The sequence below is a fragment of the Hippopotamus amphibius genome, chromosome 2 (assembly GCF_030028045.1).
Source record: "Hippopotamus amphibius kiboko isolate mHipAmp2 chromosome 2, mHipAmp2.hap2, whole genome shotgun sequence".
Classification (NCBI taxonomy): domain Eukaryota; kingdom Metazoa; phylum Chordata; class Mammalia; order Artiodactyla; family Hippopotamidae; genus Hippopotamus; species Hippopotamus amphibius.
The window spans coordinates 228,702,099-228,728,322 of NC_080187.1; the positions used below are offsets into that span (position 1 = coordinate 228,702,099).

Below are 26,224 nucleotides of genomic sequence, written 5' to 3' on the forward strand. Positions count from 1 at the left end.
TGGAAACTGAGCGAGTGTCCCTCCCTTTCTCCAGGGCATGCAGCCGGCACACCTTGGAGTCGGGACCCGAATTCAGACAGCCACTGACAGATGCTGCGCTTTCAGCCGCTATAGCTGACCGCCCTCAGGTTGTCTGACAGTACAGAGGGTCGCGCTTACTTAATGATTATACTTGCATAACACGTCTTTCATCTCTATTGCACGAGGCGCTTTCACCTGCCTTACCTGCTTTGTGTCCCTTTCTTTGTGCAGAGCATATATAAATGCATAGTTGGACACATTGTTCTTATTAGAGAATTTTAGGCAGGGTGGAGAACGGCTCACTGCTTTATACCTTCATGAAGTGTCTCCCATCACGGCGGGTTTCTTTAGCTTTATGGTTTCCTTCATCACACACATTAAAAACGGTGGCCGTACATTAAAGACGGTTTGTAAGTTGTTAACAGGTAACTGAACACTCAGCCATGCTTATTAATGAAATCACAACTTATTAACGTCATGACTTAGAGAGTTTTAGGAAAAAATATTGGGGGGAAAAGGGCAAGAACACCAACCAAAATATTAACCATCTTAGATTTCCCGGTGAATGTTTATTTCTACCTGGTGGGAGAAGGAAAAACAGCGCAAGCAGGACTCACGCCCACGGCGGGGTGCAAGAGCTGTTCTGAACGGCTTCCTGGTGGGAGTCAGGTTTTCCACTCTCTCCAGCACCCTGGCCCTCAGGAAAGGGGCTGGTTAAAGCCCACGACAGGAAGGCCAAGGACGAGATGTACAGGCAGTCTGCACCACACAGGAAGAGGAAGCAAACCAAGGTCCTTCCACGCACGAAGGGGATGTGGGAGGAGGAAGAACAGGCTGGGCCAGGGGGTCAGCACCTCGGTCCTCCATGCCGCTCCCCTCCGTCTTAGACTTTACCTCAGAGGACGGTTTTGGGGAAACAGGGACAGACTATTCCGTAGTTTGGTAGAGGCTGTAAGGGGAGCCCTGGTCATGTCCAACGTGGCCCCTCACCCCTTTCGCGTGCACAACTCAGTGATTTTAAATATGTTTACCAGGTTACGCCGCCATCGCGGCTACCTAATTCTGTTGTATTGAGTTCTGTACCTGCAGCTTTTCCCAGAATAGCTGTGGCAGAGTGGAGCTGATAACAAGTCCAAAGGACCAGGCTGGTGTTTCTGTGTATTTAATTTGGTGCTTCCACTGTTCATTCTTATTCGATACCCCAAATTCTGTGTGTATCCAAAAAGCTGGGTCTTTAGAGAAAGGCACGACTTAGGTAGCCTTGGTTACATGTGATGTGTTATGTCAGACCCAAGGTTCCCTAAATACCCATCTCGGTTGAAGTAGCTGGCTCATAGATTTGAAGAATATATTCAGATATCTTTAGCATGTTCATATAAATTATAAGGTAGTGTGATCCACGAACTTCTTTAATCACTATAGTTTCTTTGATTCATAATCAGAAGTTCTGATTCAATAGCAAGCCATCCTTTCTTATCAGTGAGTTGAATAGATGGACGAAAGATGAACACACACATTAGAAAAAAGAGGATCTCATTTCCAGAAAATAGGGTGATTTCTTGCAAATCACTTAATCACTCCCAGGAGGAAATTCGAGGGGGATCAGAAGTTCTGTTAACCTTAGCACCACGGGAAGAGTAAAACCTGCCTAGAACGTTCCATTAGGTAGCGAACAGAAGAGAAGAGAACCAGAGGGTGGGACGATAGAGGAAGAAGAGCAAAGTGGGTGGGTAGGGGGTGAAGAGAGCTGGACGGACACAGAGCAGCAGCTCCGAACGACTGCCTGCGGCTCCACTCAGAGCTCACAACCTGGATCGTATTGTCACTGAATCAGGTGTGTTTTGCCCGAGGCACAGCGAACCAAAACGCTGGGATGCAGAAGTTTCCAGCAAAGCAAACAGACTAGGGAACAACTCTCAACCGTCTCCCGCCCCAAGGCCAGGGGCTGGGGTGTTTGTGGAACGACTGCAGAAGGAAGCAGGTTGGCCTGAGGCATGGGGCTCACGGTGCGCATGGGGGGCGTGGGGAAAGGTGATCAGAAAAGGATTCGTGATGGTCATTCTGCCCAGGAGTAACTAATCAAGGCCCCTGCCCCTTCCAAAGGTCACCGAGAGGAGACTCACGCATGCCCAGTTGACGGGTCGGTCATCCTATCCCGTCTCAGTCACCTCGGCTGGAGCCAGACACAGCTGACGCCAAGTTGCTGCAAAACGACTCCCGCAATCATCTTAGAGTTTAGGCTGCGTGTGACTTGGAGGACATGCGCATCTGAAAACAACCTAGATCCGTGAAGGCAGGTGAAATGGATTTAACCCATGATTTCAATATGCTTTTTAGGTGATGTTTTTCTTTCAGTACAAAACCAAGGCAGTTCATTTTAAAAGGCCAGTTGTAATTATTTAAAAACAATCATATTGCTTTGCCACTCCAAGAAATGGTGAAGGAATCAGGTTAGAAAAAAGTCAGTGACGCTGTATCTTGCAGTACAAGCTTGTGGCTCTTCTAGGAGCAGGCTTGTTAAAGTAAGTTCCCAATGTTTGGAAGCAGACACTCCACAGCATCTAACTACTAATGCTTCATACTAAGTTAAGATTCAGGAGGTCAGTACCACTAGGAGACAGGGCCAGGTTCCCAAGGAGATGGGATGACGTGCAGGTGCCTTCCTGAGCTCTGGGGGACCTTCCAACGACACGTTGCCGAAGAAATGTTGCTCTGACAAAGGCGAATTGTCACCCTGAATAGGCAAACACTAAGAAATTCTAAAGAGACATAGGATGTTCTCTCATAAAAATCATTTATTGGCACACCAGAAATATCCATTTATTCTAGTACAGTAGCTTTGTGCATCGATAGCTGCGATTCTGTGTAAACTACGTGTTACCAGTCACTAGAAATCTAATTAGCAGGACGAATTTAACAAGGAACAAGAGTAACTACGCGTCTACAGCGGCCCAGCCATCGAGTCTCATTGGAGAGAAAATCAAATATTAAATTAGTGTTGGCCTGCAACAGAGCATCTCTGTAGCCAAGAAAAACCAAGGTGGACACAAACAGGATAGCACCCATTCAATAAATTAGGTACACTTGACTAGAACAACACCACAGCTAAGAGAAATACTCTAAATAAAACCCCAAAGTAAATTATTAGCTATTTACATGTTACTTTTTTGCCAAAACTTAATTTTTAAAAACAATTTTTTTTGATGTGGACCATTTTTAATGTCTTTATTGAATTTTTAATATTTTTGTGTGTGTGTGGTTTTTTTTTTTTTGGCCGCGAGGTACATGGGAACTTAGCTCCCTGACCAGGGATTGAACCTGTACGCCCCCTGCACTGGAAGGTGAAGTCTTAACCACTGGACCGCCAGGGACGTCCCTGCCAAAACTTTAATTTGTTTGCTTTCCCATCCTACCTCTTCCCTTGTGTTATTTTTGGGTTTTTTTCATGGTGAATTTCTTGGCTCCCTGGCAAATATTTAGATAACTAACCAGAACCTCTTTCTAGGTCCTACATTTTCTAAAACGTCATGTCGAACAAAAGAATCTGAGGGTAGCTTCTTTAAGTCTATCTCTACATGGAAGTAATAAGCTTATTATTCTGCTATCAGTCATAGCAGCGACCTACAGTTTCATTTCCTTCCACACATGATTTGACGTATTCCAGAAAGCTGGGCTGTGGATGGCTGCAGGGCAGATGGACTTCGTGTGTCACAGACACAGGGAGCGAGTCGACACGGAGGCAAGCGCGTTAATCCTGAGAATGCGAATGCCGTGAACCGCACCTTAAGATACCTCGTTACAGAGAATGAGGCGTCCTCCTTCCAGTCACTCATTCTTTTCCACATTCACTTTTAAGGCTTAGTATCATTGCAGCACTGACAAATAAGGATGCTGACATCGTTTCTACCAAAGAAGGGCTCTGTGATGAACGGTAGCAGGTACCATAACAGAAACAGCACAGCTGAAAAGGCGTTGAGTTGGCATGTTTCTGGCGCTACGGCCGGAACGTGTGGATTCTTAGCAGCATTGTAGGGGAGCTGAAAGATCTCACCAGTGAACCTCGTTGGCCCTTATCTCCTTTCTGGTACTAATAACAATCTGTAATCATTTTATTTCTGGTTTGTTCCCCTAGGACAATACAAGCTCTAGGAGGGCAGAGACCACACCTGTGTGTTCACCGCTGTGTCTCCACTGTCTAGAACAGTCCCTGGTCCATAATAGGTTCTCAGTTAGAAACCTGTATTAAATAAATGAACCAAATCAGGAAGTCCCCTGGCCTGCCTGTTTAGAGACTTCCAGTTTCATTCAGTGACGGGGTTTCTGGCCTGTCCTAACGACCCAGCAGTCCTATGAGCCCGCCGCGCTGTGAAACCTTTATGTCGTCGTGTAGTGGATAGTTTTGTGCTCAGTGGATGGTAAAGCTTCTCCCTGCTGAAAAGACGAGCTCTGCAGAGCGAACGCTGCAGGAGAGGCCGCAGGGCCAGAACATTCAAGAACATTCTAAACGGCCAGCACCAAACTCAGCTCATCCTTCCCTCCCTCTCCCTACCACCTACCTCTTTTTAAGAAAAAAGGTATCAGGAGAATTTTCTCTTAGCAGTGCCAGTTCAGTAAGTCACCAATGACACAATCAGAAGAGAAACAAAAGATAACTCACCTACATAAAGCACTGATGTAAATGAAAGCAAAACACGGGCGTGGAAACAAAGTGACCAGGTGGGCTGTCTAGGTCCTCTGTTGGTTAGAATTGCTGAGCGTGGAAGAGAAAGCAGGGTTGACAGCAGCAGAGAGGCTGGAGGGAAGGGGGCCGTGGGTGTGCGGGTCAGCGGCTCTCCCCTCCTCCCTCTCCCTGCAGCTCCGGCTCGCGCTCGCAGGCACTGGCGCCTCCGCACCCTCAGGCTATCGAGGCTCTGCTGGAGTAGACGTCGGGGACGGCGAGCCCGGTGTGAAGCGTGACCTGGGGGAAGAGACCGTGATTCCCGGAGGCACGGCAGGATCCTGCCCTGCACCCCTCCCCAGGGCACAGCGGGTGTGGTCCCAGCTCTGAGGGCCATCTGTTCACTGTTCTGTAACATCGATTCTAGCAAACATGAAAGAGAATGCTAGTAGAATTCAGCCTGTGCTAAGAACCTGGCCACCACGCTGGGCTCCCTGGTGTTGGACACACTTGATAACACGGTCCGCACCCACCGGCCTCTTCACAGGACTCTGGGGCAACTGTGTTCCTCATGACTGAACACGCAGGCCCTGATGTGAAAGTTAGCAAAGCTGTTGGCCACATCGCAGTGCTCACTGCCAAATCCAAGGACAGAGAACAGATGAGCGGACAGCCCTTCCCCTATGATCTGTCCACTCGTTATTCCCGTTAGGTTAAACCTTTCATTTTGGTGTGGCAGAGATGACTGTCAGGTATCAAGAAACATGGGCACGTCTACTATTTCACAGATTCCTGTCCTAAGTGGATGGCTGCACGGACCAGGCTGGAACCAGTCCATGCAGTGCTGTCTGTCCTCTCTCCCCTTCCCGTCCCTGTCTTCCCCAGCCCAAGAGTCTTTCTCTAAAGATACTCAGAACAGCCCGGAAACCCTGAAGAGCATCGGATACAATATTCTTTGCAAGGGAAACAGCTGAAGGTGTGGAATACTTTGAATGAGGGCTTTCTAAGACGCACTTCTAGGAAAATCTACAGCTTTCTTTCGTCCATCAGATTAGATTTCAGCCTTCCAGAAAAACCCATCTAGCTGCAGCAAGAGAGCAGGGCAGAGGTCACTGGGTGGCGAGCGCTGCTTCTGCACTGATAAGCGAGAATGGATTTTTAAAAACAGCTGCCAAGACAGTGGTTCTGTATAAAGCAAAAATCACCAGCAGTGTTTTGATTCTCAAGCCCTATCTATCCTATCGCGCGGCAGCCGTTTGCTGGATGAAGTTCACACCCGATGCTGAGTTCCAGCTCAAGACGGAAGGGAAAGCCCCCACCCCGGCCGGGGCTGGCAGGGCCCAGCCTCCCGCACGGCCCTGATCCTCTCTCCTCGGGCCCCTCATCTGCCCCTGCTGCCGCCCCGTGGCCCTCCCTTGCCTACGTGAGGCCCCCCGTGCCTTAGAAACGTTGCCCTGGCAGTTCCCTCTGCCTGGAAAGCCGCACACAGCTCACTCCCTCACCCTCTTCCAGGCTCAGCTCACCTGTGACTGCAGTAAGGCCCAAGGACGCTGACCACCTGCTTAAGACGGCCACTGTCCTCCCACTCGTGGTCCCTTGCCCTACCCTCGGTCTCCTCTCCACTGCATATCGCCTTCTAACACGCTACATAATTAACACAGCAGCTGTGCTCATCATTTACTGTCTGTCTCCTCTAACCAGAATGCAGCCCTGAGAGGACACGGTTTTTGTTTTGTTTTCACTGATAAAAACAATACTTACAATACCTCAATCATGCCTCTAATACGTCAATATGCCTTTACATAGTAAAGGCCCTCAATAGATAGTTTTTTAAAGGAGAAGAACCTGTAATCACTATTTACAATCAATCTTTATTTAGGAACTCGCAGGCAGGGACTACGTTTTCTGTCCCCGAAGCACCTCACAGAACTGATAAGCGTGCAGAGGAGATGCCCCAACTTTCCGAGCATCCTGCGAGCACTTCAGGCTCACACCTTCACTCCTCAGGCACTCACCGCGCTTTGCAGGTCATTTCATCTGTTTTCACACCAGCTGGCTCAGGAGTTTCCTTTCTAACTAGAGAGGAACCCAGGGCTCAGAGGGACTGTCATTAGCCAGCCACGCAGAGAAGCCCAGTTTCCCAGCTGCCGGTCCCTGGGCTGTGTCGGAACATAGTGCCGGGGGCTCTGCCGGTCTGGAACCAGCTCGCCTGTCTCGTCCACCCCTACGCTCCCCACCCCCTTTCCTTCCGCGTCTCCCTCCGGGCCTCGGGGGGTTGGGGCTGAGTCCCCCCCGCGGCAGAGCCCCGAGCTCACCTGCACGTTCCTGTTCAGGCTGACAGCCGGGAAGAACAGCCCCTCCACGTTCTCAAACGCGATGGGGCCTTGCTGTTCGTCGTTGATGAAAAATGTCAAGGTTTTTCGATTGAAGTCGAGGAGGACGCCGACCGTGGCCCCCTTGGCGATCCCGCCCTCAGTCCTGTGGGAAAAGAAAACGTTGGGTTTCACCTGCCTGTCATCATTCTAGAAGCTTCCCGTTCTGTATGGTTGACCCACTATTTCTTAACCCCTTTAAAAGTACCGTTCCATCCCCACCCGCACCCCAGGAGCCTTTTAAAACACTTTTCCTCTTCACGCCGCTCCTCACGGACGATTTTACTACCACGTCGCCTGTGTGTCTGCTTGCGCCGTGTGCACATCTGCGCTCCAGGTGTAAAAAAGCAAGTCTTCTGCCCGCTCCCCGAAACCCCGTTCCCTGCCCCGTTGAGAACGTCCAGGTTCCCGCTGCTCTGCTGTGTTGAGAGTCAACGCCTTCACACAGGCCTCTACGCCAAGCCACGCAGTAGAAAACAAAGCACCGAAGGCCCAGAGCAAAATGTAGCCCTTGGGCTCTCAGAGCTCTGCCTAGAGCTGGGTCACGCGCTTAGCACACGTGAGGTGAATTACACATCATGAAATCCAAAACGATTTCACTTGCGAGTCAAAGTAAGGACGCACGTAAGCGGAACCTAAAACACACGCATGGACGTTGGATTTGGGGCCTTACGCTGTGCGCTACACAGAAAAAGTCATTCCAGAGAGATGGTGCGTGGGGGCATGCTGGATTTGAATCTGGAAGCTGGAGGCGCTTCATAAAATGACCACATTGAAGAAGAGGACTCTCCTCTGTGTAAGGAGAAATAATTAATTACACTGTGGGAGGTGGAGTGACTGTCATTGGACAACAAACGGTGCCTTATGCTTCCACCGATGGTTCAGGAAAGCCCTCAAGCACAGTGGGTCAGATTTGTCTCTTTCCTCCTCCTCGAGAGCTAGCAGCACTGAACTTCCGCCTCATCTCCACAGAGCACGGACACGGAAGCGTGTGGCTCGTTCCCCCCGGCCTGCAGAACACAGACTGCACATGGTCGTTCAAACACAACTGGGTCTTGGACGTTCACAGCTTCCGCAATGAAGGCACTGGTGACATGCAGTGTACGTGCAGGCAGATGTGCTCGGCTTTGAGAACGTGCTTCTCTGCACCGTGTGGCAGTTGGGCTATTATTCACTCCTTTACTCCAAAATAAAGAAGCTAAAAGGGAAAAGTAAGCATGGTGCATGGGTGATGGCATCAGGGATCTGGTGACAGAGGGTCCCCCCACATGTGAATTACAGAAGATAACAGCTTATCTACATCCAGTAGGACTTGCTATCAGGCTGGAATGACATGTGTGCTCACTTCCAGGGATAGTGATGAACGCACAGCAGGATGCAGACGTGTAGACACTGTCCCAAGGGCACAGGAAGTGGGGGCCCCAGGAGTCCTGCTGGCTAGAAGAGGGGCAGGGAGAGGCATACAGAAACAGCTGACACAGTGGAGTCCGCTGCCTACCACTGCCCGGCTCACTTTCCCTGTGATCCGACTGAACACAACTGCATTTTTTTTTTCCCCACAGACATCAATAAGAATGTATGCTGGGGATATATTTGAGAATAAGGTGGACCAGGGTCCATAAAAGACACGTCTCTACCTAGGAAATGTGTGAAAAATACATTTGAGAAAGAAAACACAAACCAAATGAAAAAGGAAGTCTAGAGAAAATATCATAGTATGAGCTAAATTATAACTGCCTATGTTTTGGGTAAAGGAAAACCTAAGGCGATTGCCGTGTTCTCTTTCCCCAGCAAACTGGGTGCTCTGAATCTACACAATAAGAAGAGAGGTTTTCAAGCATAAAGCTATCCAAACTGGCGCCCATTAGATTCAGTGGAATGAATGGCCACTATTCTCAGCAGCGGCAGTGCTGCTCAGAATAAGAGGCACAGTGGCTTCTATTTCCAGGTGCCTCTGACGGGAGGCATTTTTGCACGACTCATTTAACCGTGGGAACATTTACGCTTAGAAAAGCATGATTTTCCTAATTGGTGGGTTGGAAAACGACGTTCAGAAAAACTAAGTATCTTGTCCAAAAGCGCTTCCTGGGCAAGCTGTAAGTCTGGCTTTTAGAATCCCGGGATGTTTTTCTCTAATAAACATGCATAAGGATTCTTCGTCTCCAGCCCTGGGTGGACCACAGCGATGAGGGGGCCTGGGGAAGGACTCAGGTCTCTGTCATGACACGCAGACAAGAAAACACCAGGATGGACTCGGCCAAGAGCGGTAGGACTGCTACCTAATAAAGACTGCCTGCCCGACTTCCTTCCTGTCGTCCGTTTGACGGGTCCCTGAACTCGGGCTCTGGTCCCTGACCAGGAGCCGACGTGAGGAAGGCCTGGGTGGGGGCGGCAGGGTACCTGTTGGTGTGCGCGTTGCTGTGCAGGAACCAGCTCCGGTTGCTGTCCACGTACATGGCCCAGGCTCTGTCGTCCTTTCCGAGCATCACGTCCTTCATCACGTCCGTGCGCGCCACGCCGAAGGCAGGGTCGGGGTGGTTGTCGTAGCGATCCACCGTGAGCTCCCAGTAGCGGACGCCCTCGGAGAAGCCGGTCTTCCCCAGCACCACCCGGTCATCGTAGCTGCTGCAGGTCACGGTCAGGTTGTCATTGGAGAAGATGATGTCAGGGTGAGCGCAGCCAGGGTCGAAAGCAAACCAGGCCACTGGGAACAACAGAAGGGAGGGCAGTTACCAAGACAGGCCCGATGAGCTCACACCGCAACTCACTCCTGGGCTGGAGAGGAGCGTCTTGTCCCGTTTGCATGCTTCCACGCGGGAAGGAGACGTCCAGGGCCAGAAGGGGCTCTGAGGGAGCAGACAGGGGCGCCTCCTGGGAGCTGGGGCTCTCTGCTCCCACAAGCAGACGGAGAACGCACGACCCATTCAGCCGGGGTTACCTGGCTCAGACTGCACTCCCGACCAGGTGGTCCGGGAGTGAAGTGGCATCGGTTTTGGAAGGGGCAAGTCCCTTCACCCGGTGTCTGGCGGAATAGTACACCAGAGACATGAGGCGGGAAGGATGCGCTAAGATGCCTGTGTAACCCTGAGACGGGGAGGCTAGGAGCTAAGAGTCCTAGACGGAGGAGGGATAAAACAGTGAAACAAGGAAGTATCCCTTCTGCAGAAGTGCTCAAAAATCCAGTCGTTTTGCAAATTGCCTCAATGTCGGTGAAAAGCTCAAAAGCTTCGACGCTATCAGCAATAAAAACTAATTTTCATGAGTGATTGTGACCTGGATGTAAGACAGGTTGCTTCCTTCATCATAAATACAGTTTGGGTGTCACTCCTAAAACTAACGCGTAAAACGTTCTGGACGTTCAGTGCAGATGGAATGACGTCTTTGTACACAGCGCTGTGCCCGAGTTCTAAATACCGCCAACCAAGAACACGCTCGGGACAGACGACATTGCTGACGTATCAAACCTGTGGACCACCTCACATGCACTTGGGTCTTTGCTATTTGTAACAGAATAAGGTTATTCCATACCTGCCAACAGCTTTTTAATGTCAACTGTTGTCATTCCAAGTGAAAGGCATGGGAGAGAGAAACAGGAAGCAAAAGTGACATTGATAAGAAAACATCTCTTTTGATAGACTAATACCAAAAAAAGACTCAGTTGAAAACTGCATACACTACCACCACTGATCTGATTAGTACCTTTGCCCTCAAGTGCTCTGCTTATAAAGAGTGCTTTGCATCGATGCATCTGGGGGGAAAGTAATCTTCCTTGAGGTATACAATTTAAAAATACAGGCATCTTTTTCATTCTAAGGTAAGTGAGAAACTGCTACAATGGGATTTGAATGACAATTAGACAGTTTTATTGACACAGAATAAGCTGCCGCCATTTATTTTGTGAAGGGAATGAAGCATACCAAGCACAGAAGTAAAAGGTAACAATTACAATAGGTATACTTGCCTAATTGAGAGTAAGGTGCAGACTGTGTCTCAAAATTGCATCCTATAAAGAGATACTACACATCAAAGCTGTGAAACAACAACCAGGTCAATAAAAATTATTTGTATACACGTAAAAAGCACCAGCTGAACAGAGTCACCAGAGGCCTGATTCATGAAAAACCAAAGCCCTTTTTATCTCAGTTTACTTGCCTGTGTAAAAACTGCTTCTCTGCCCTTTCAAAATGAATAGTACATCTTTTTTTTTAAAATAAAGTCTCCTCCAATTGTTTCTAAACTGTACAGCTTAAATTTCCTTAATCTTCCAAGTTTAATCTTTTCTACTAAAGTTTCCATATTCAAAAGAAAATGAGAAAAACTCATGCAATTAAAAATGGAGAAATCACTGGATCTTGATAACATCCCATTCTACATCACTAGTCCATGTACTTCTAACGCTGGTTATGCCAAAAGGCCTTTGTCGTGACTTGGGCCCAAGTCAAAGGATAATTATATAACTAAATGTGTAACGTAATCCTTATGTTAATGAATACATCTGGTAATTATTAATAATGACATGAATTCAATGTCGTACATACAAAAACGACCTCGTCTCTTTCTTAGATTGTTTTACTGCATCATCCTTTCCACCTAAGGGAGGGGAGGGGGGATGGTGGCTGAGGGGGTGGGAGTGGCCTCAGAGATATGTTGGAATCACCTGTGGACATTTTGCAACCACTTCCCCTCTCCTGAACACACCCTCACCGTCCCCAAGAGACGCTTCATCAGGGTGGATGAAGCAGTCTAGTCTTAAAATGTTCAAAGGTGTGTGAACTACCATTTCAAGCTGTGCCAGTGACTGATCTAGGAAATGTGTTTTTGATGAGCACCAGGGTATCTCCTAGAAAGGATCATTTAATTTTTTTCAACCCGGTAAGGCTCATATGTGCTACATGAAGGGTCAGACACTGAATGAAAAGAATTTTGGAAGACTTAAGAAAGCACCTTAGAAAGGACTAATGACTGAATGAAAAACAAAAGGAAAAGATTATGCCCTTACTCTTGATTACTTTATTTCTGTCTGGGATGAATTCACGGGCAAAATAATCATTTTCTCCAACTCGTGGCTGATACTTATGTTTCGTTTCAATCAGTCATCACTTCAATTCCTATTCACAGGTCAGCACTTAGTGAGTACGGAACACATGGAGTTTTAAAACGGAATCTCACATCCAGCTTTGGAAATAAATTTGTAGACTCTGAATAGGGCTTTAAGTTTTTTAAATGAATCATGCCTTGTGCAAGTCTTTTTCAAAACAAGTTTTCCGAAATCTTTTTACACTACTTTAAACACACCATCGTACATTTAAGGTTCAACGATACAACTAGAACACTGGTGTCAAACACAGCCATCAAATATCCAGAAACCCACATTTCATTTTATTCTTGAGACAATATACATTACAAAGACTATGACAATATTTCAGTACATCAGACACAAGTGAAAAGAGTTCCATAACAAAGCATGTTTAAAAGCCAATAGTGCACAGAAAAACAATAAGAAACACAAAAGCACAAAGAAAATGTCATTTTAAAGAGAGCTTGAAGTCCCTGCATCCTTTTTGCATGGTCATGCTGTGGCCTTCTTCATTCCAGGATGTGGGATGACCAAAAAGGATAACATAGCAAACAAAAGAAACCTCTGGAAATGAGAAATGTGCATCACGTGTATTCCTGATTACAAGATAGTCCTAAAGAGATCAAGTAGGTCTGCGTCTTAGATATTTTAAGATTCTATTGGCTAGACAGAGGTCACTGCATAGATCACTAGTCCAGCTTCCTGAGATCAGCCTGAAGCCCTGTCACAATCCTCTTGGCTGTGGGAAACTTTGGGGGGCCAGACTTTTCAGTGACTCCCATCTTTAGGCCTTAGGCTAGTTAAGGGTTTCTGATTCAGCTGGTGGTGGTTCCTCCCCTTTGCTTAGAAAAAAATCAGCCCTGAGCCTGACCGTCTGACCAGGGAGCACAGGCTTTTGCAGAAAATACTTTCACTTTCTGCTCTCTGGTTTGCCTGTTTTGTATGATACATTCTGCTCTTGGCAAGTTTTTTACTTTTATTTTTCCAATAAAGATCTCTTGAGTCTATGTTTAATCAGACCACTCCAGGCTGGATGCACAGATCCAGTCTCCCAGACACAGCTGGTTTCCTGGATGCAGCAGGGCTGCAGACCTCCAGACGAAGGCCACAGCCTCCACTCAGCCAGGACCTGTGCGTGAGCACCACGGCACGTGATGACAGAGCAGCCCTCCCACGGTGGTACCAGCCTGTGCAAAAAGAACAACTTCACTCATCACTTTCCAATGCCACTGTATACACTGACCACAGCCCGATGGTCCTCACATCACACAAACAAGAATGCCACAAAGCTCCATCATCCTCACACTGGAAGCGGGTCACAGACAGAGAGACTAGCTCATCACCCTCTGCACGCACATGAATGGCAAGAACAAAACAGGTATTTCAGAGATGCCTTCAAGGCACAGAGATCAAGAGGAAAGGTCAGAGGAGCTCAGCTCACCCGGTGCATTGAGAGACTGTAAAGAGGAGTGCAAGCTCAGCTGGTGGGGTGAGGATCGGAAATCAAAGTAGGATCTCCCGGGGAAGCTGGGCTGTAGATTAAGGGTGGAGGAGAAAGGACTCCTTCTACGGAGCGGCAATCTTTCCGAAGGCACTGGAAAAGGGACTGTCTGTTCTTCTGAATCTGTGTCTAAATGTAAGATCAATGCAAACTAGAGATCAGAAATCTGCCACCGGTCATGCTCACTTCCCCAAGTCCTGCCTTACCAATGCATTTTCACAGAGCCTCAGCCACCCCAGAGATGCCAGTGTGGATTGAAACTGGGAAGGAATTCTTGGCAGGTCAGAACCCACGACCAGAGGATACTGCAAATATCACAGACAATTGTTTTCATTTCCCTCCAATTTTCAGTGGTAGAGAAAGTGTTGGAAGTTTCCTCTTAATTAAATATCTTTAGAGTTGCATTTAGAAAACTTAGAGCTAAATTTTATCCATTGATGACCAAGAGGAGATTCATACTTTATCCTCTTCAGCTCCCTTGGATCTCACTACCTGTACAACAATGGCCTCCTAAAGGGTTTCTATTTAGGAGGTGATGATTTTTACCAACTCTTTGCTGTTCTATATTTTCCGTTTTCTCTCTTAATATATTTTTTCCATTTCTAAATGGACAAGATGGTTTTTTTGCACCACCACAATCAAAAGTTGCTCTTTGAATGAGAGCGGAAGACAGGGTTGAGCAAGTAATCAGGGAAGGAGCCTTACCTTTGTTTCTGAATTAAGATCAGCCCCTAAGGATGCCCTGAAGATCTCTGGTTCTCTAACAATAAACAGACCGTGGGCAGTGGTGAGGTGCATGGGTGGCAAAAATGTCTTTATTTTCAGATAGTCAGGTCTGGTATGAAGATCACTATTGTACCAGGGTAAGGACATATCCATTACTTGATCTGGTTTTAGAACTGAGGGTACTTTAGAGGCAGTTTCTCTAAATTACTAAAATCATTCCTTCGTCTTTTGTCAGATAATAGGTGGTTGTATGCCGTAGGGTGATCTGCTCAGAGAGACGTGTTTCACCAGTTGGGGGCTTCTTCGCACTCAGTTTTTGATAGTGATGATTTAGGGAATACAGATGGCACGGTGGTAGTATTCTATTTCCAAAACCGCCAAGGAACTTTCTCCGCAATGAAAAAAATAATTTTGTTTTGGTGGCCAGAGTGTGTTCCTGGGTTTGAGTCTGTTAGCACGTGCCTCTGTGCTGCACACATCCTTATCCTATCAAAGTGCTCTTCCCTGCACGCTCAGTGGGGCACGTTTGTGCAGAACAGATCTCAGCTGAAGAGCTCAGAGCAAGGGCATTGGCGGGTTTCAGCTTAATACTGCCAACCCAGCCTCGTTTTCATTTTTGAACTTATAACATTAAACTTAGCTTTTCAGGTTAACTTTTTTAGCCTGGGGGGATTTTGTTTTCTTTTTTTAAAGAAAAGTACAAACCAGATTTTCAGAGAAAAGGAATTGCTACGTATGGAGTTAAGGCGTTGTGTTCTTAACAAGAATACATTCCAATTTTCTTCCACCTAAACTTCATATGGTTTGGGTAACTTGGCGTGTGTGACTGTTTCCTTGTTCAGAAATGACTGATGTTATAATTATCTCAGGGGAGAAGTCGTCTTTTAGTTTAATGGAAAAAACTGAAAGACAACTGCATAGAACTGCAAACTGACATGGGCTCCCTTATAGGGAGAGAATTTACAACTGTATCTCAGTAAAATATTTTTAACAAGAATTTGCTTGCACATGTATTTTTCACCAGGTGATAGCCATTAATTCATTATACTTAAAATACTTGTTGCCCTGAAAATTAAGGGAAAGGATATATATATATATTAAAATGAGTTCCAGAGTATATTGAACCCTCGAGTCATCATCTGAAAACCAGTGAGGAGACAGGTGTTGAACCCAGACTCAGGGGGCATATCCAGTCCCAGCACACTCACCTGTTCTATCCTCAGCACCAGGAGGAGGCACTTAAGGGTTGGTGGCGGCACCACTCTGTGGGCGGGGCTGAGGGCAGCTATGCTTATTCATGGGATCAACAACTTGAGGCTAAAGTGGTTAGTTTCTCTCTCCTTCTGTATAGATCCATCATTGATCGATGACCCAGTCTTCCTTGACTCCTCTCAGTCTTGAACCACGTTCTCTATTCAGGCAAGCTTATTTAATACCCATGTTATCCAATCACTCCAGCTCTGTCTCTGGGTCTTTCCCACCTGTGGCCTCCCATATCGTCCCAGCTGGGCTCTTATCCCATTTTCTCTAAAAAGCTCCTAAAAAAAATGTCCTACCTCATCATGAAAACTGTGCAAATGAAGCACGAGAGAGAGAGCAGTTTCCACTTGATCCCAGCCAGACCTGTTGCACTCTTCCCCACGGGCACATGGTACTAGTGTTGGGTCAGCTGCCTACAGGTCATCTAAGCCGCTTGATACTGCCGTAGGTTGCAGGAGTCTTAGAGGGAAGACACGTATCTCAATAACACCTGAGCAGCAATCGCAGGCTTCCCCTCGGAATCCCTGAGGCTGAGGACGTGTGGCTTCGAGGCAGCCCCTCCTGTCTGCAGTTCTTGCTTACATGGGTCTGGATGTACCTCTCTGGAGGCCCTGCTCCTCACCTGCAGCATTACTCTCTGCGGCCACACAGGAAAGATCACCAGTTCTTCCAGGATCTGAGAGCAGTCACCGGTGCCCTTTAAATCATCCCTTTTCTGGGATACGTAGACTCGATTTCCAACCTTTCTTCTAGGCTGTGGATTTCAAATCTTTACTCTCCTCATCATGCCCCTCTGGACATGTTCAAAGACACGAATCAAAGGCAATAAGAAAATACTGGAAGCAGTAGTGCCACACCTGTGTTTAGCCAAATCACACAACTAACCCTGAGCGTACTCACAGCGACCCAGGTGTGTATCTGTTACACCTGGGATGCAGGAAGGATGTACCTCCCACTTCCTTACCTCTCCTTCCAAGCCCAACTACTGAGACCTGGAGAAGGCGTCTCAGCCATTAATATTCTATTTGTCACGACAAAGAGGAATTGGGTTAGTGTTTTTTCAGGATACATGATACGAAGCTATTTTTCAGGTCATAGTTACTATCCAGGATATTATTAATTTTTAACGTATAGGTCACGAGAGAAAGACAAATAGCTTCTTAAAAGATTTTTAATTTCTTGGCATGTTTCATCACGTGCAGTGATCCTGTCTGCTGAAGAGCTTTGCTGAGCAAAAGCAGGTTAGCAGGAAAGAGCGATGGAAAACAGAATGCCAGCTGCACGCTGGTGTGGCCACGCCAGGCACATCTGTGTTTTTAACGAGGACGTGTCAAGACACACGTTCCCTCAGCTCTGTCAGTGACCATCCTTCTCCTGCCTTTGCCTGGACCGCTTTCCCTTCCCACCGGGAACGGGCTGGACTCTGGAGTTGGGGTCTCTGCTTGAAAGAAGCAGTCAAGAATTTTCAAAGCAAACACTGGCTGCGGACCAGACTTATTATTTACTGACTTTCGGGTTTGAGGCAAAAAAAGAATATTTAAGTGATGTACTCCTTTCTGGCTTACTGGATATTTATTTTATTTGTTCATTAGCAGACACTGAATTAGAACTGAACAGCTGGCAAATGGGAAACGAAGTTGGGAGAACTGACTATAGGAAAAAGAATGATTTCGAGAACTCTCTGTCTTGTATATGACTGGTTTTTATATTTCTGAGGGTAGAATGTCTTGACTGTTTCCAACAGGTACAGTGCACTAAAGATTTCTGCAGATGTGGAATATCTGGTAATGTAAAGTACTGTCTTTGGGGTGTTATTTTTGGAATTCGAAGAGGAAAAGCAAACTGACAGGGGTTCCTTACGCTAACCCATCCTCTCTTGTGCTCTGGTAGAATTGTTGGTTCTCTTCCTGTCTGGGAGTGAACAGCTTCACAGCTTAAGCAGCCCTTGGAAGCTGGTTTGACCAGATGGCTGTATTTCAGAGCCCAGTAAGGCAAGATATGTCACTAAGAGCTGCACAAGCAGTGTTAAAGATGTTTCAGTGCAATTATAAACCAGCTGTAAAATAATTTGCTTTTGTTGGGAAGACTTTAAAAGAGACAAAGAAATGAATGTAGGGGTTGAGTTTCCTTAAATGATCTAATAAGCATCTAAAGTCACAATCATGCCCCACTGGTACATAATTTACGACGAAAGGTGGTATTATAATCTTTCTTAAGTGTGGCATTAATTGCAGTTGAGAAGTGAGAAACAAATCTGTTTTGAAAAGCTCCTTTTAAAAGAAGAAATGAAACAGCCTCTTCCCACTCCTGGGACAGTTGCACGCTCTGTCACCAAGTGCTCCACTCTAATTTAGAACACCAGGGCATTATTTACAAGGAACTATCATGAAAAGAACTGAAAATTCCCATATTTCAAATAGATACAAAAGATCCCAAAGGACTAAACTGCTCCCCAGAGTGTGCCAACTGTAAAGCACATTCCCCAGAAGCAAAAATAGGGGGTGGGTCCAATTCAGTCCTATGGAAAATCAGGAAATTCCCTGGGATGTCATGCATGTTGTCAAAATTAAAAGGAACAAAGTGTCTCTCTTTCCCGGGCTCTGAAAGCTCTCCTTATGCCTCTCACCTTGGATTTTGTAAAAGCTACCCAAATTTGTTCAGGTATGATTCACCTACTTTGAGGAATCTGTCCTGGAAATGCATTTCCCTCTAACTAAATACGTTTTGTTAGGTGTTGTCCGGGGAAGCTCTGAGGCTCAAAGTCAGGAAAAGTAAAGCAGAGGCAGAGGGGGAGATACCTCCAGAAGGTGACCCTTTATCAACTCTCTCCTGGTAGTGTTGAATTTTCAGTATCACAGGCAACCTCTAAGACCCACTAACACCCTTGGAGGAAGCAGGAAGTGGCTATGCCTGTTCATGGCATTTTCTGAAATAATTAACAGCTTTCAGCAGTAATTTTGAAGAGAGAAGCCACAGAAGAAAACCAGGGTGTATTAATTCTAAAGAACTTAGAGATCATCTGCTCTAAGTGTATAGTTTTAGAGACAAAACACCCCCCCCAGACAAAAACAACCCCCCCCCCCAAAAAAAAAATCCAAAAACAAAAGCCTGAAGTCCAGAGAGATTAAGGAACACGTCTACGTCTCACTGCCAGCTGTGATGGGACAGGATAGGGGCCCAGGCATGTCCGTTCCTGGTGGATAAAATTTGGGGGGTTACAAGGCCATGGCGCTCTTTTGTGCCCTGGACATGTATAAATGGTAAGGCTGATGCTACAGACCATGGGGCACATTCCACAGGTCTCAGGGGGTGACCAAAGTTTGTTTACATGACCTGATTTTCATTCTCCAAACCCTACCTTATAGTGAAGAGGAAGCTTTCTTGTCTGCACAGAGCAGGTCCGGGGACTGTGGTGGTTAGGGATCGGCAGGCAAACACGTCCCCCTCCCCTGTGGGATTCTGGCCACAGGGGGTGGGCAGGCTGGGATCCCATGAGGTTCTTCCCCACCCCCACCCCCCCGCAAAGTTACATCTTCTCTTGAGGGAGGGACGGTGTCTCAGTACCTTAAGGTTGAAGAGTACGAGGTGCTTATCCTGGCCCCAAATTGCTATAAAATATCTGCAAAGGGATTTTGAACAGATGCATCTGGGGTCATTCAGGACCTACGTTCTGCCTGCATCGCTGAATAGTCCCGGGGTTATTTCCTAGGATGTGTGGGAGAAGGAACTATCACACTGGAAAGGGTCCTGTGATGCTGGGATCCAACAGGAAAGAAAAAGACATTTTAATCTTCACGAATGACAACTTCTATGTCACCTTTTAGAAAGCAGTCTCTAAGATGCAGTTTCAAGAATCCCAACCCTTTTGCTGTCATTAGATAAAACAATCCTGGAAAGCGTTGGGGAGGTGGCTCCTGTGGTTGTTCAGTAAGACGATGCTTGAGAGCAACGTTTTCTCAGGGCTCTGAGCACCTGTGTGCGGGAGTGCTGGAAATTACAGCCTTATCTACAGCCTGATTCTCTCACCATCACGGATCACTCTCCCCACTTTTCCTCACAGTTGAGATCTGGAGGGATGAGAGCTTCTGTGAATAAATAGCTCTGTGGTTTCGACCCAAGCAGAGCTCCTAGTCCCAGACCTCACTTGGTGGGTCTTTCAAGGACCTCAAAGATGTGGCTCTGACATTCTTTCCCGCCCTAGGCAGTGACCTGTCACTGACAGCTGAAAGCATCCACACTGGAGAGACGCTCACCCTTCCCTTCACCCTAGAGGGAAGACACGAAAAAAGGACAGGACCCAAGGAGGCGCTTGGCTTTTGTACTGGAAATGAGAGCCATTTCCACACCTTCTTCTTAAGACAGGAATATTATTCTTTGGAACAAAACTCTAACATGCCTCTTTGAAAGTATTAAAGTCCTATTTCTGCCTGGGGTTTCTGGATGAACATGTGAGGCAGCTATACAATACTGCTTCCACAAGCTGTTTCCAGACATCTACAAACAGACGTAGGATAGTTTTCCCTCCTTCCCTCCTTCTGGCTGAGTGCAAACAGCACTGTTTTAATGTCAGTATCAGAGCCTACCGTGCTGGGCGCTGGAGCGGAAAGGCCCAGGCCTGGCACGTCACTTATCTTCTCCGAGGCTCTGTTCTCGGAGCGTGGAATATGTAGAGCGGAATACTACTACTACTACTAAATAATAACATAACGATACTAGTACTTTCCTCATAGAGTGTGGTAGGCAGAATAACGGCCCCCCACAAAATCTCCACGTCATAATCCCTGGAACCTGTGACCATGTCACCTAACAAAGGAACTCTGCCGATGTTGCTAAGTTAAGGGTCTTGACATGGGAATTATTCTGGACAGTCCAGGTGGGCCCTAGGTAGTTAATCACAAGGATGCTTATAAAAGGGAAACAGGAGGGACGGAGTCAGGAAGAAAGTGGAAGATGCTATGCTACTGGCTTTGAAGATGGAGGAAGGGGCCGTGAGTCAAGGAGTACAGGTGGTTTCTAGAAGCTGGAAAAAGAAACAACAGATTCTCCCCACGATCCAGCTCCGAGGAATGCAGTCCTGCTGACACCTCACTTTTAGCCCCGTGAAACCCATGTAGGCTTCTGACTTCTAGAACTGTAACGTGATACATCGGTGTTGTTTTAAGCTGCTAAGCTTGTGGTAATTTGTTAAAGCAGCAACGGGAAACTAATACACAGGGCGAATCTGGGATGTCGTAGCAACAGGACAGAAGAGACACAAACCACAGCAGTGGGTACAGAGGTATAAAGTCTATACAGCAGTCTTAGGGTGAAGAGAAAAGAATCCGTATTTTTTCCTTAGGACCTTACAGTAAATGGATAGCTTTTATACAATTCCTCCACTGGATTTTATAACCTAAAAATATTTGCTGGCTTTCACACTGCTGTCATTTTTCATGGAACCTCTTAATGGACAGTGAAGAAAGTTCTTGTAAGCGCTATGCAAAATCAAGTAGGGTCTATTACCACAGTATTTTGGGGGTACTCATTTCATATCGTAATTCCATAAAGCCTTCTAGATATACTTAATACACCATTATCAAGAGATCCAGAATATATACTGATTGTTAAACGTATTGGGTGGAAATCTTTCTAAAATTAATCGTACACTTTCTGAATTTCTTAATCTGAGCATATGCCAGAGAATGTTCTCTTTTGATTTTTTTTTTGGGGGGGGGGATAGTTCATGGCTTTTCCAGTTACCTTCCTTGCTCAGTGCTGCCAACAGCCTCAATTCACTCCTATACCAAATTTTTCTTCTCTCTTCTAATGTAATGTTTCCGGTCTGCCGTGCTCTTTGCAAATGGGTCAATGAGCTCAGGGGAATAAACTAAGTGTAAGTGAGAACCGAGTGACGCCAAGGGCTCTGCCGTGAAAACAGCACAGGAGCTTCTGTGCCTGAACTTTGTCCTTTTTTTTTCTTCCCAATCAGAGGTCATTGTTGCTTACATCTTGATTATAAGATGGCTACCTACACTGGAGGGTGGATATCTTAGTTCTGGAGAGGTGAGATGGTACCATAGTCTTTAGGCACTCGGAGTCAGGTGCCATGAGGTTCAGGGAGGCGGAAGAGTAAACCGTAAGCTCTAGGGCAGGGCCATGCTCTACGGGTCTCTGTGATCACGAAATCGACGCGCTCAGAGTTTTTGAATGAATGAGGCTTCCTTTACACAGTCAGCTCAAGGCATATTTTGACGTTTCTGCATACAGTTATTCCCTCTGCTTGCCTTTCTCTCTCTCTCTTCTCTGTGAAGTCTTTCCTCCCCTTTAGATCATGTTCATTTTCCCTGCAGTGTGCTGTACTTCCTGTAGCTATTAGATGTAAGACAGTCAGAATATAATTTCTATGAAAATATGAATTAAAAAACCCTCTTTTAGAAACATTTTTACTTTTAGAAGAGGCTGCTTTTATTTGAAATTAAACTCTAAATAGTAGAATTAAGGTGATATTAAAAATGGAATGGTCATACATTTCTGGTGTAAAATCTACCTGGAAAGCAACTTGTAAACATAGATCAAGGGCCTTAAAAATGTTCGCACTCTTTAGTCTAGTAATTCTGCTTCAAGGAAATGATCTTCTTATGTGAAGATTTGTATTGAAGAGTATTTCTTTTTGCACAGAAGGTGCAGGCCTCTGCATTCTCATTCCCCTGAAGGACTGGTGAGCTGCAGCTCCTGCTCTGCTGAGAAGGCTGCGTGAAGCAGTTCCCTGGCTCTGAGAGCTGAGGGGAGTCAGAGGAAGACCTTTGTCCAGCCAGATAACGGTCTCAGTGAATCATTTGAGCACCAGGAATATTATCTTTGGTCTACCTTACTTTTTTCTCCAGATTTGAAAAGAAGAAGAAAAAAAAGTACAGTCTGTTTAGATCGGTAGAAGGAAAATAGAAGATTTTCTGTCATTCTCGCCCATGTCTAATTTTTTTTTTGGGGGGGGCAGGACAATAGTCTCCCAGACACAGGATGAACCCTAGCATTCTATGTATTTAGAAGGCCTTGTTATAGAATGTTTGAAACAAATACTCCTTTGCAAATGATTTCAGTCTGTGATACAGCCATCATGGTTATTAAATGAATTACTTTAAAGATATATACAACCAGGTTCTAGGCCTTAGTTTAAAATTTCATTAAAACTCAATTGCTTACAGTTAACTTTCTTCTCAAGTCAGGGTAATTTGGTTTAGATCCGCAACTGGCCTTATTCTCCCGGCGGTTTTAGGGAACTAACCAGATGAACTCATATCATTATGCGTTTTCCTTTCCTTTTCTCTTTTGAGAACACATTCTTTATAATTTCCATCGCATTAAATCATTTTTCATTGTTTTCCTGACTGATCCCTTTATACAAATTATGGTTTCCTTATGGTCCCCTTTCCTTCTCTTACAGTGTTCATTGTAATTGGTAAATACGTAATATTTGCGGGTCTGTTTCTTTAAGGCCTGTCTCTCTTCCTAGACTGTGAGCTCTTTGACAGCTGGGGTGACCTCTGCCCAGTAGTCTATACCCGTATCATAGCATACGGCAGACACTGATCAAACACTGCCCAACAAATAGACAAATAAAATTTGCTTTTGAAAAAAAGGTCAGAATTCACAACAATGTGGACATTTGATCTGCCTGAACAATGTTACCTTTAGGTCAGCAGAAGGTTTTATGATAGTTGAAAGAGTATAAGTGATAAGTGATTTAAACCTTGGACTAAATGCATGTAAACACAAGTTAGACTTGCTATCACATATGAAAGTGTATCCTTCTGTGATACATACTTTTTATTTTGAACCTTGGAAAGGGGTTACCTCTTGCTGAAAAGAACATAAAAGATTCTGTTAAAGTAGAAAGCAAACCAACCATCCCATCACCCTCAATAGCAGCAAAGAAAAAATCTCCAAAGCAAGTCTTTCCAGGAATGGTAAGAAATAAGATTTATAAAGTATAAGTTCAGTTAACATATTAAATCTCTGCTAATGGCATTTTTCTCATTGCTTTCTAAAAAACAAAAAAAGAGGTATAATCCTTTAGTTCGATAGGCTTTCTCAATTGTTACAGATTGATCAACTCTTTTTTATTCTAATAAGCTATTAATTATGTATTTTCTTGCTTTCTAAATCTTGTCTCACTGTTGGAATGAATTAGAATGAGGGAGAAACAAATAGAACAAACCAAAGTTATGGAGAAAGTATGTGTGTGAACTTTATTTCATCATGAGAAAAACCACTTCTGTGCGGTAACAGAGAATACTGATATCTACACGATGATAGGGTTTCTTTGTATTTAGATACATACCTTATATTTGTACACAATATATAAAATTCATGGAGAAAGTTAATTTCTACAGTACAGTTTCTTTGCTGGAAGAGGACTTGTCCCGTTAGTTTCTTTTAGAAAATGAGCCCCAGTTCTGGGACTGTGGTACCAAGGATCGCGGTTCCAATCCTGCAATTTATTAGACACCATAATCTTATGGACATTAATCGAGACTTAGAAACTACATCCTCCTGCAGGATGAAAAGAGAGACATAAGTGCTCAGGCTGCTATGCTAATAATGGATTTTACCAGAATAGTATGATTTCCATGATGCATTATGAATAGAAATAGTTTTCCCGTAGGTCCGGTGACACAGATGAACAACATTGCTGCAAGCTGTCTCCCTGCTCTGATGGCATGCACGCTTCAATCAAACCGCTTTGTACACACGTGGGAAACAAGGCCTCCCCGCCCCCCCCAAGGGCCTTCTGCGTTGCACCTAGGAACACTTCTGGAGGGCTCTAGCATCTAGGATGGTGCTTTGGGAAAAGAGGCCATTGCTCTCAAGCTGATAGATCTCTTCCCAGAGGGAAGCTGCTGAGATGATCTCCCGGGGAGGCTGGGCTACCACATCCCTATAACCCAGACGGGGGCGTGTGGGCGTTTCCCCTTCACCAGCTCCTTCTTGAGCAGCGCCCCTAAGACTTACAGGTGCTCCCCACGCGTGCCTTTCATGGCTGGGGGCCTCTTCACCTTGCTGTGGGATTTGAAGTTGTGCTTGTTTTTAACCATGTGAACCATTTTAGGGGTGACTGGAGCATGCTGAGGTTCGTGGGAAGTGGGAAAAAACACCACCACAGTCTCGTCGCTGACATTTTGAATGTGAACAAAATCAACACCATGAGTCCTGCAGAGGGAGGTGATGGAGAATGCCATAGGGCGGGGTGGCTCCTAGGATGAAAATCACACCCAGGAGGTCTCAACGTGCTTTGGCAGCGACCACAAATACCGTGTCCCAGGTTTCATTTCATGTGTTGCAACTGCTTTAGAGTGGAAATGTTAAGAGCCTCAGAGGTTATACCTGGCCATCAAACCCAAGCCCCTCTCCTGAGATGGATGGCTTGCCTTTGAGGACCAGAATAGTTACAGTCTAGCCAAGAAGCGGACGTGCTCTAGAGATGGAGCTTGTGGGGAGGGCCCGGGGAGCCTCACCGAGCCTAGCGGGACTGGCAAAAGTGGGACGGGCGGGGTAGCGCCGAGGCGCGGGTCTCTTCCTGTCTGGAGCCCACAGGGCGCCCCGGTCCCGCTGGTTAAGCCAGGAGTGGCCGACAGGCCCTCTGGGAACAGCTCCTGCGCCCCCACACCCCTCGGAAAGACGTTGGGTCAGAGGCATCCACGGCTGGAAGGGACCTCGGCCCCACCCTCAGACACACGCTCCAAAGCGATTTCGCATCGTCCGGGCAAAACCGGCCGGGGCTGCGTGTTGTGCGGCACGGGAGCCTGCCCTAGCGCCTGGGCGCCGCGGTCTCACACAGCGCGGCGCATCCCGCCTGCACGCGGCAGCTCATCTAGAGCGTTATCCCCGGAGGCCGCCGCGTGGGCTCCTGGGTTTGGCTCCCGTCCGCAGACCCCGGGCTCTCTAAAGGCAGGAGAGGAGCAGCGGCTCCGCGCCGGGGTGCAGGGCAAGTCATGGAAACGCTTGCGAATGTGGGCAGTGGTGGGGGTACCTCCGGGCTTGCCGGCCTCTCTAGATGCCTCGCAGTTCTCGCTCTGAGGGATACTGCTGAAGGGCCTTACCCTCGGACGTCTGGAGGACCAGGGTCTTGCTGTACTGGCTGACTCCTGTTTTGTTGAAGGCCTTGATGCGCGCATTGTATGTGCTGTTGAAGTGAAGGCCATCCACGGTGCACATGGTCTCCTTCCCAACATACACTTCCTGCAGGTGGAAAAAGCACAGGCCGCCCGTTACCGCCAAGCCGGGCTCCGGGCGGTGCAGCAGGCAGGGGTGCAGGGGGCGGGGAGCAGGTGCTCTGGGGTCCGCCCGGTGGGACACATCCTGTGAGATACTAGGCACTGAACTGACCTCTGTGAGCCTGTGTCCTTCTCTGTAACACGGGGACAAAAATACCGACCTTGTGAGGTTGGTGTGAGGATTGCATACGGTCACATGTGCACACGGACCCGCGCCCTGCCTGGAGCGCGGCTCCGGCAGCTGACGGAATGCTAGTTGTCAGCAGGTGGGGCTTCAAAGAGTACCACTGGGCGCTTCCCGTCAGCAGCATCACGCTTATCATCATTGCCGGCATTTACCCATCAGTACGGGGTGTGAAA

The 26,224-nt window shown here is 46.7% G+C and overlaps 1 protein-coding gene across 5 annotated transcripts in view; it reads right to left on the minus strand.

The window, feature by feature from the left end:
* Positions 1-2,827: 2,827 nt before the first annotated feature.
* The window catches only part of TRIM9 (tripartite motif containing 9), a 95,420-nt gene continuing 72,023 nt past the window's right edge, over positions 2,828-26,224 (minus strand). For 3 of the 5 annotated variants that reach the window (XM_057725030.1, XM_057725028.1, XM_057725027.1), the window contains exons 7-10: positions 25,691-25,829; positions 9,451-9,754; positions 6,994-7,156; positions 2,828-4,978 (exon numbers count right to left, since the gene is read on the minus strand). In XM_057725030.1, coding sequence (XP_057581013.1) covers positions 4,916-4,978; positions 6,994-7,156; positions 9,451-9,754; positions 25,691-25,829 — 669 coding nt within the window. In that variant the 3' untranslated portion in view covers positions 2,828-4,915. Of the gene's footprint in view, positions 4,979-6,993; positions 7,157-9,450; positions 9,755-10,578; positions 10,603-11,011; positions 11,054-13,568; positions 13,758-25,690; positions 25,830-26,224 lie in introns of all 5 variants that reach the window. The other 2 variants (XM_057725029.1, XM_057725026.1) reach the window with 1 other exon arrangement.